The 10,178-nt window shown below is 39.8% G+C and overlaps 1 protein-coding gene across 8 annotated transcripts; it reads left to right on the plus strand.

Annotated features, from left to right (window-relative positions):
- The first annotated feature begins 973 nt into the window (after window positions 1-973).
- Window positions 974-9,058, plus strand: MRPL42 (mitochondrial ribosomal protein L42). 8 transcript variants are annotated; one of them, XR_014952309.1, is made up of 7 exons: window positions 974-1,067; window positions 2,148-2,298; window positions 2,887-2,950; window positions 3,822-3,906; window positions 5,192-5,355; window positions 6,595-6,705; window positions 8,947-9,058. XR_014952309.1 is itself a non-coding variant. In XM_031507603.3 (6 exons), exons 2-6 carry the CDS (start codon window positions 2,217-2,219, stop codon window positions 6,638-6,640), a joined length of 441 nt encoding a protein of 146 aa, XP_031363463.2. In that variant the 5' UTR covers window positions 974-1,067; window positions 2,148-2,216; the 3' UTR covers window positions 6,641-6,729. The 8 variants fall into 8 exon arrangements, 4 of the variants coding, with proteins under 4 accessions (XP_031363463.2, XP_031363470.2, XP_021383664.2 ...); XR_014952311.1 differs by having other exon boundaries at window positions 2,151-2,298; XR_002465227.2 differs by having other exon boundaries at window positions 974-1,030.
- The last annotated feature ends 1,120 nt before the right edge of the window (window positions 9,059-10,178 follow it).

A 10,178-nucleotide genomic window follows, 5' to 3' on the forward strand; every position in this document is an offset into this window, starting at 1 on the left:
TGTATAAAAGATGGGAAACACAGACATTGGGCGCGGCAGTTGGTGGAGCGGAGACTCCCGTCGCTCAGCGCTGTGCTTTGCTTATTATCCGCTTGCTATAATTAATTAATAAATTGCCAATTGGATAAAGACACAGTCAATTGTCGTGTCTCAATTTATAACATATGGCATGTTGGCACATTCCCAGGACCAGCAGGTGCACTGCTGCCTGTTGCTGGGGTGTTGTGCCCTCTCCCTCAGCAGAACAGCTGCTGCCAATGCCGAGGTAGCCTCAGTGCCTCTTGTGTGGGTTTGAGCTCCCAAAACTCTCCCAGCACAGGGCCCACCAGAGTGAGCAGTCAGTTTGACCAAGAGGAGTGGCTGAGGGAGCTGGGGGCGTTTAGCCTGGAGGAGGCTCAGGGAGGCCTTTTCATTCTCTACAACTACCTGAAAAGAGGTTGTAATAAAGTGGGGGTTGGACAACCCGTGTCAGTGTTGTCCACAGTGGCCAATTATTAGCTTGCTGCACACCAGGTAACGAATCTGGGTTCTTGTGGACAACAGTGCAAGAGGAAGTGGCCTCAAGGCAGGGGAGGTTCAGGTTGGACATCATGAGAAATTCCCCCCAAGAACAACTGTTAAACATTGGAACTGGCTCCACAGGGAAGATGGTAGAGTGACCATCACAGGAGGTGTTCAACTGCCATGGCCTAGGTGTCAAGGTGTAGATGGGTCAAACATTGGACTGGATGATCTCAGAGGTCTTTTCCAACCTGAATCCGTGAATCTGTGTTTGTGTGTCCGCTTGCCCCCCCGGACCGGCCCTTCCTCCATCCCTATGCCCGTGGGACGCCTCAGGCTCGTGGCCGGCGCCGGAGCGGCGCGGAGGGCGGAGGGGAGCGGTGCCGGTGCCCCGAGCCGCCGCACTACGAGTCCCGGCATGCCGCGGGCCGCGCCGCCGCCGGAGCCGGAACGGGCGCGCGCCGCCGCTTCCGCCCGCGGGCTGCGCGGGGCGGCGGGCGGGGCCGGCGGGACTGCGTGCTGCGGAGCGGTGAGCCTGTGCGGCACACTCGGGGCTTTTCTGGCGGGTACTCCTCTGCTTGCTTTGGCGGATTAGGGACTTTCTTTGTAGTGCTCAGTATCTCCTTCAGGTCTAAGCCGCAGGTTTGATGTTCCCGCGTCTTGCTGGCACACGCGTTTCCCGGGCGCTGCCTCAGGGATGGGACTGTTCCCGTTTAAACCGGAGCGGTCCTCGCAGTGGGGTGGGAACGGGCTGACCCCTGTCCTTGGACCGAGATCCGCCGCGTTCCACGCACCCTTTTTGTTAATGAGCTTCTGAGGGCAAGTTATAAGCAGCTCTGTAGGTGTTGGTGTTCCCCTAACTTCAGCAGCATTGGCACAGATAAAAAGAATGCTGAATTATTATGTGTTGTAATTGGAAAATGCACATTTCTGGTGATGTTTTGAAGCCCAAAATATGGAGTACTTTTAAAAGATTCTTGCCTTTTTTTTTTTTTTTTTTTTTTTTTTTTTTTTTTTTTTTAATGTGGTATGTCCTTAAAATGTTTCCAGTTACGTTTTTCTAGGTTTCATTATAAGTTTCTATTTAAAGCAATTTATTTTTTTTTCGGTAGACAGTGAAAACATAAGGTGTCTTTTTGCTTCTGTGAAATTCTGGGTAACATTTAAGGTATTCTTAATGGTGTTTCTGAGTTTTCAGGTGTATTGCCGAGATGGATGAAACTGATAACTGCATTTAGAGAGCTTTTTAACTACAGCAAGTGTAGTCTATAAATGTTTCTATTTTTGTACTGGGTGATGATATTTACATTATTAACCAGAAAATACTATTTCATGAGTAATATTATGGGGTGTGCAGAAGGAAAGATGCAAATTTTAGGTGGGTGAGTACCAGTAGAAAAGCCTGTGAGAAGGCACAGGCATGGAATATTTTTTTTTAATTTGAACCTTCAAAGATTCCCTCTCAGTAAATAAAGTCTTGTGCTACTTTTGACTGTTAAGGAGACAGGTACCATTATCTTAAGTGATAAGAACTTTTAAACAGTTGACAAAGAAGAATTATGTTGCACAGTGTTTTTTTCTTAAGATATTCAAGAAATGTTTAAGTCTTCTGTATCATGAGTAGTTACAAAACTGGTTTCTTTCAGAAGCTGTTCTGCAGAGAAAAAGTTCTTTGAGTTCCATCTTGTCCAGGACTGGTTTCCTCTGCTGTCACCATGGCAATGTCACTTAGAACTGCATGGTCCAGCCTCCTTTGGATGCGTTCAGCAGCAACCTATAAGCAGTTCCCACTGCAGAGTAAGTGGTGATGAAATTGTCAAGTCCTATATTAAAATTTCTTCCTAGAGAACCTCTTTCTTGTACTGTTTAAAGTAATAGAAACATGGAAATGATTTTTCTATTTGAACATAATCAAGTCTGTTAGTCTGTGCTCTATTCTAACAGTAATCTAAAAGATATCTTTATTTGTTTTTCCTTTTTTTTGTGCTTTTAAAACCTTAATGGTCCGAATTGTATGCTCCCCAAATTTATTGATTAGCTTGTAAATACTACCCTCTTACCACTGATTATCATTGAAGATATAAATTTATTTTTTCAGACTTAGAAAAGGCTATAGTAAAATCTCATTACTTAACATAAAAAGAGAACAAGCAAAAACAGGCTGCCTGCATACTGTGGTTTTTTTGATTGCACTGCTAGAAAGCTGTGTACTAAAATGAACTTCTATTTAGACAGTATTTGGGTTATGTTAACCTAAAACTGGATATGATTATAATCCCTGATTAAGACTTGAAACAGAATGAGAATTGAAAGTATAAACATTCTTAATTGGGCACTGCTCTGCTTGTTTCTACATCAAGTTCTTTACTTGGGTTTTTATTGCAGATGGAGCTGTGTATCATGCTTCCCATAAATCTACATACTCAATTCTCCCTGAAGACTACAATTGGTATGTAAACATGCTTTGATGTGTGGCTTTTTCATGTAATATTTATTCCAGGGCTACTCTCTCTCTCTGTCCTGAAGTCGCCATATAATAGTATCAAACCCATTTATTGCCAATACTGGATATAGATAATAATTTCAGCTGAAGTGCTGTCTGTGATAGTAATGATTGTGAACTTAATGTTTCAATGTAATGAAAGGCCAGCAGGAATTCTTTTAAACATGTCCCTGCAGTTTTGTTTGTGGAAGAGCAAAATTAGCTTAGTCATTTCCTTTGACGCTTGTTGTTAAGACAAGGTCCAGGTATTTTTGTGCTGCTGCATGGAAAACTTGTGTAGAAATGGGAAAAGATGATACAAATGTAGTGAGAAACACTGAATTCATTCATCCAGAGTTTTAGGAAGCTAAGTAAGTCATGGGAAGGAAGGTGAGAAAAGTTATATTCTCACAATGAAACTCTCAGTAGGACTTATTGTTCAGCAATTTTTATGTAATAGAAAATTTGGAACCCCAAATAGAGTTTTGTTTCCTGTTATTTCATTACAGATGCCATACATTTTATAAAGCTATGCTGTCCTAGAGATCATTATCCCCATCTGTTTAGAGTTTTATATGCCACTATTTAAGTGTTTAAGATTTTTTTCCAACTCATATTTCCAGCTGTTTTAATAATTTTTTTAGCCCTTTTTCCTCTCCATCAAAGAAGGAAGATGACTGAGGAAATAAAAAATTGGAGGTTAGGATCAAGTATTTATGACCCTTATTTTATAGAAGATTAAGGATTCATAAATGCAGGATCGAAACCTGCATTTGGGACTCGGGCTGCTCAGTTGTTCAGTACTTCTGAAAGTTACGAGGTTGTTTTATTTTTATAGCAAAGTGGAACTTGCAGTGACATCCGATTTGAAGACAATTGTCTGCTACCACCCTTCGCTTGAGATTCCATATGAGCATACAAAAGTATGTCCAAGTGTGCAGATTTATATATCTTACTATTGTGAGGGCATTTAGTAATTCATAGGTTTGAGTCTTTAGAGCATCTTTTTCAATTTGAAATACTTTTTAGTGCATGATCAGCACATATGTGAAGTAATGCCTCATGAATATAGCTGCTGCCACAAGGAAGGAATTTACTCTTAGTTGAATTCAGGGAAGGTTGCAGAGTGAGAAAAACTCAGGTATCACACCACACAGAAGCTCTAGTAGAATTAAAAAAGGCAGTAAAACACTTGTGCACTACAGAGAAAATAGTGTCTGTCTACAAGGTACTACTCAGAGAGGGTAATTGGAATGCAGATTATGGCTCACATGTCCTGCTGCCTAAGAGAATACCAAAAAATACTGCTGGCTACTGTTTTCAACTCAAACTTTTAAATTCCATTCAGCATTGAGTTAATAAAAGCCACAAAGAACTTTAAATATTGATTTTTATCTATCAATGGTACTTTCAATGTATTTTTTACATTGATGAAAATAAATCTATTGTTGTGGTTTAACACCTGGATAAATTTTTTCTAGTGTACACTTTTTTGTTTGAATTTCCAGTTCTCATGTGCTAGGAAAACACTGCAGCTGGCAGCTGTGTTGCTGAAATACCCAATGTGAAAATTCTCCATTTAAACCTAAAGCATTTTAGCCTGCAAATTACATAGCAGAATTTTTAAATCTGTCACTTGCACATATCTCAAGAAAAAACAGGTAAAAGGCTAAAACAAGGGAAAATATTTGTAATAGTGGTAGTAGTTATGTTTCCAATTGAAAGCAAACAACTTGGTCTTACCTGTTGCATAAAAAATTAGGAATTGACAATCTTCTCAAAGGTCAATGTCCTCTAAAAGATTTTTAGCAATGATGATGGTTGCTAAAATTCTGACTGGGAATGGTGTACTTCTGTGTTAGTAGAACTGAAGCTGATGATTCAGCTAGTGAATTGTAAGATCAAGATCTGCAATAATGACTACAGGAATGCTGGTTTTAGGGGTAGGGTCATCAGCTGTAGAATCTAGGGTAAATAGATGTGTCTAGACATCTGCTCCACAGTGGTATGGTTTCATTCAGGGTGGGAAGGTGGGGACAATAAACAGCCAGTGCAATTGCAGGTATTTTTTAGTATTTTTTAGTATTTTTTTTGTTTCAGCTATTAAATAGCATTACAGATTACTCTTATGTAGCTTGGCTTTTTTACTTTCTCAATTAAATAAAACAAGGAGAAACAGGACATACATATACATTACTGTTTTGCTAGCCCGTACCACGGCCAGATCCAGTGAATAATAAAGAAGAAAACCTTGATCAAGTTTTAAAATCTAGATTGAATGAAAAGGAACTAAAGAACAGTAGAGGTCCTACAATTGAAGAGCTCAGCAAAATGTTTTACACAACAAAACATCGCTGGTATCCTGTGGGACAGTAAGTATTTTCTTTTCAATTTGTTTGTTCCTTTTGGAAGTAAACGGAAATACAGGAATAATTTAATGACCAGATTCAACCTAGGATAAGTCATGTCAGACAAGTTACCTCTAGCATTTGGGCTGCTGCATAAAATTTTCCATGCAGTGTTGGGTGAATGGAAGACTATATTTAATGAGAGGGGTTTTTTTAACACTGCTCCTTTGATAGACTTTACCACTTTTTTTCTGTAAAATATGTGACAGTGTAGAAATTTCTCATACATCCAGTTAGCTACTGCTTTGAGTCATTTACTAAGTTTCATAGCAGAATCTAGTATGTAAAATACCCTCAGTGGACATAACCAAATACAGCTTGGAAACATGCATTGCCTATTGCTTAGCAACCTCAATAAGATGATTCTCAGACTTAGGAGTAGTAGAAGTTTTTCATTTGGAATGGTGAAAAGTGCTCTTTGGTGTGCCTTAAATTCAGAAATGGAGGAGGAGGAGAGGTGCACATATACATGACCGAGCTTAAAGAGGAACTCTGGACATTCAGGTATATAAATGTAAACAAGCAGCATTCTGGTTTGTGTTACACCCTTCCACTCCATGTTATGCCATCTTTCAAGATCTGTTATAGCTATGGAGACATAATAGAGGAAATTTGTTGTTGTTGTTGTCCACAGAAAATTTTTTAATTAATGTGTTTTGGGAGTAGATATAAGAAATGGAAAGATAGGACTTTTATTACTAAAGGGCAGATGTCACTTTGATGAAGATCAGACAGGATCTGCCTTGTCTAGCATGCATAATTATGAGGAAAGTATGGATCATTATTTGTTAAGAAGAATTTGGTTTTTAGTTTTGCTGCAAAATATTACACTATTTAACACACAGTCTGGCACAGCTCTTTTGAACATCTTTGTTCTATAGCAATCATTTTAGCCAAAGGCAAGGCTGACCATGTAATAAAATTAACTTCACACAAAGGATTAAGAATAAACAGCAGCCTTTGTGTCTATTCAGCTGTAGAACTGATTGGATTATTGCGTACTTGTAGCAGATATAGCAATAGAAATGAGTAGCATTATGTAACTCCACAAACAACAGAGATGACATCTAACGAGTGGTGATGGATTGTGCTTGTGTATCACTTCCTTGTGTAACCTCAGATCACTCACTGGGGGCAGAAATACCACAAAAATAAAGGCTGTCCACAGCTTGCACTCACTGCAATGTTTCTTTTTTCTTTTAGGTATCATAGAAGACGCAGGAATCCTAATCCTCCTAAAGACCGATAACAAAGATAACTTCTTGTTCACCCGGACTTTGTTGTAATTTTGATTGGAAATAAAAGTTACAGCAGGTGACATGTTTGGTTATAATAGAACATGCTTAAGTTGATTTGACTGTTATTTTCTACTAGAAGTAACAAAACAGCACTGAAAAAACACGGAGTCAGTGAAGGCAGTTGTCCATTCCTGGTCAGCAAATGGACTAGTCTTAGATTAGGATGTAATAGGGATGGAGTGCTCTGATTAAATTCAAGAGGTCGCAGGCTTATCACTGATCAAGTGAATCCACACAAGTCTTGTGTCAAAGTGGGAAGTCTAGAAATGGACATGTTAGGGTTTGGTGGTTTTGAGTGGGATAGTATTTTTTTATTCTTTTAGGAATCTAGTAAGGTGAGCTTGAATATTGAAGTATTAATGAAATAGTATTTATGAAAAATATTGTATAAGGTATTTGTGAAAACAAAGTTTTTCTTCTTCTGTTACATTTGTGAGATACCTGGTTCCATATATAATTCTACATCAGCCAAGTGATTGTATTTAAGCCTATTGTGTATGGAAAACTGGCTAACTTTTTTTTAATTTTTAGCATCCAAGACACAGTAACTTACTCTTCTAAATCATCCAGCATTCTGAGATATCTGAGAACTTCTGTGTGCATTTGTGGTTCATGGGTGGGCGGGGTTGTTTGTTTAATCCCACTCCAACTACCATTCAGTGAGGATGCTGTGTTCATACCTAAATTGGAATAGCTGTATCACAGTAAGAGTTTGGTCTGATTCTACTTCATTGCTTTAGAATTTTGTAGTGCTTAAATGTTCTTCCTCTTGTAATATTCTATCATGTAGCATTTTTTTCCTTCAGGAAAAGGAAAAAAAAAAACCTTTGTTCAGTCTACAGTTTTAGGCATCAGCCCTCTAATAGAAAGGCCTACCTTGGAACATTATGCTGCTGCAGAGATGCCAGTGACTTCACAAAGCCTTCTTAGGAGAGCTTTTTAAATAATCAGAAAATAATTATCTCATGTCCATCATATATTTTTATTGTATTTCCCTTCCAAAGCAATTTGGATAATCTAGGAAGGGGTTTGTTTCTTCTGTTAGTCTAGTGTCGTTTTGCCAGCGTGTGTTTTCTGCAGATTTTGTTGGAAGTCGAGTACCACTCATCTTCTCAGTTGACATGTTGAGAAACTGTTAGTTTCTAAAGATACTACTGAATAACCTTTATTCCCTTGAACATCCTTTATTTATGAAAAAAGCAATGTTGGATGTGTGTAAAAAGGCTGCCTTTAAATACTTGTGAAAATTTTTACAGAAAACTAGTGCCAGTGCATTTTTAACTCCAAATGCTGGACTTTTGCTAGCTGATAATGGTTTATCATGGCAGAGCATTAAATAGTTTTGCTCCTTGACTCTGTTGTGCTTATAAGATATCGGAGTCCATGCTCAAGCCAACATGAGCCAAGTGATTTTGCCTCCTTATTAATGGTGTGTTGCTCACATAAGTCTGCTGTTGTCTGTGGGGTCTCTGTGAAGGATGGCTGCTTAACTCTGCAAGTTCAATTGCATTAACATAATAGTGGCTTTTTCTGCCTGGAATATAACTTTTTAAATAGACTGTAGCAATTTGTAGTACAACAGTTTTTGGTATTTTCATCAATTTGTGGTGCCTTGTGAGGACTCTGGTGTCTAAGTGGGCTTACATCTCATGCAGTGTTTTACGTTCCAATGCATAAAATTGAGTCCCTTTTATTTTTGGAAGGCTGAGACCTAATTTATCACCAGTTGACTTCAGTGTAAGAAGAGATATCCTTGGACTCATTTAAACTTAAAATTATTTTCCCCCATTCTTTTTCCCATATTTCTGCTTACTGCTGCCTAATGCTGCTAAGAAATTTTGCTTTACAGAGAAATCTTTATAGTCATAACCTTCTGTTATGCTATTTGTCTGTTCTTTCCTGTCAAACATCCACAATCACTGTAGAAATACTGGCTTTCACAATGTTTCCCAAACATTTTTGGATGCTTTTCAGGCATTTTGAGAGCTAAAAATCTATTATGTGCTTGGCTGCTATCTTTAAAGTACCTCCTCTTCTGACCAGTGGCTGGAAACTGTCTAAAACACATGGTCACTACATGTACCCTGTGCCCTTTTGTTACTAATTCATAACATTGATGTTTTAAACTCTTTCCCTGCATTGGGATGCTGCTTTCAGTCTTACTGTGTTTTATTTTACTAAATATTTTTTCTCGAGGCATGACACAATTAAAATACTACTCTGACAGTAATCTGAAGCTCTCTTTTTGGTTTTCTAGGTCTCAAACAACTTTCTTTGCTTCTCTTGAAAACTTGGAATTCAGTACTCATCCACTTGATTAATGTTCCACTTCTATGCAAAAAAAAAAAAATTGAAAGTTAGTTTGGGAATTCTGTTTTCTGTTGCCCTTGTTCTTTGTAATTGAAAACTTAAGTTGCATAAAATTCGCAATGTTAAGTCTGCTCTGGCACTTTGTATCCAAGTTTGGGCAGTTAGCCATTTGTTTTGTATCTCGTAGCTATTGAGCTCCAGAGCATCTGAGGCTTGTTGCTGTGGATCGTAGACAGTTGGGTACATCTTACTGAGGGATTTTTGGTTTTTAAATGTCTCACTAAAAGTCTCCTCAGGCCTTGCTTGCCCTGCATGCCATTAGAAAACTCTGTTTCAGTCACATATCAAAAATACTGCCCTTAATTCACAGAATCGCCGAATTGCTAGGTTTGGAAGGGACCTCTGGAGATCATGTTGTCCAACACTAGTGCTACAGCAAGGTCACCTGCAGCAGGTGACAGGAACACAGCCAGGTACGTTTGGAATGTCTACAGAGGAGAAAACTCCACAACCTTTGGCAGCCTGTTCCAGTGCTCCCGAACAGGAATTCGGACCATGTAAATCGCAGTTCAATTAATCTTGGTGCCTTAGTGAAAAGAATTCTTTCCTCTCCTGTAATTCTCCCAGATTAAAACAAAACGGATGCTCGTAAGACGGCGTTTTCCCTTCGGTGTGCGGCGCGGGCGCCGTGTGCCGGCTGTGGCACCACCGGGAGGCAGCAGCGCCCGGGCCGGAGCGGGGCCGGGCTCTGCGCGCAGCTTCGGCCCCGGGAGGCGGCCGTGCTCCCTTGGCGACACCCGGGAGTACTGCGGCAAAAGGAGCTCCCAAAGGGCTTGCACTTAAGGGATCAAAGGTTTTTTGCCTGTTTGCTTTAACATTTGTAGGGTCTCTGAGAGACCAAAAAAAAGCTCCACCATCGCAGTCTGGGGAAAAAAAGAGCCGACAGTGGAGCAGTAATGTGACCCATGTGACAAGTGTCATGACTTCGTTTCACTTCCCCATGATTGCCGTGAAGGCAGCAGTTACCTGCCTGCCCATCTGCCCACCCACCTTTCCCTCCCTCCCCATCCCTCCAGCTTTTAAGTTCCATAGGAAACTTCTCTCTTGCTGCTGTTATAATAGGTCTGAACTTCATCTGTCATGTCCAAATTCTGCTGTACCACAATAAATCATTGTGGC

The sequence above is a fragment of the Lonchura striata genome, chromosome 1A (assembly GCF_050655825.1).
Source record: "Lonchura striata isolate lonStrDom1 chromosome 1A, ASM5065582v1, whole genome shotgun sequence".
Taxonomy (NCBI): Eukaryota; Metazoa; Chordata; class Aves; order Passeriformes; family Estrildidae; genus Lonchura; species Lonchura striata.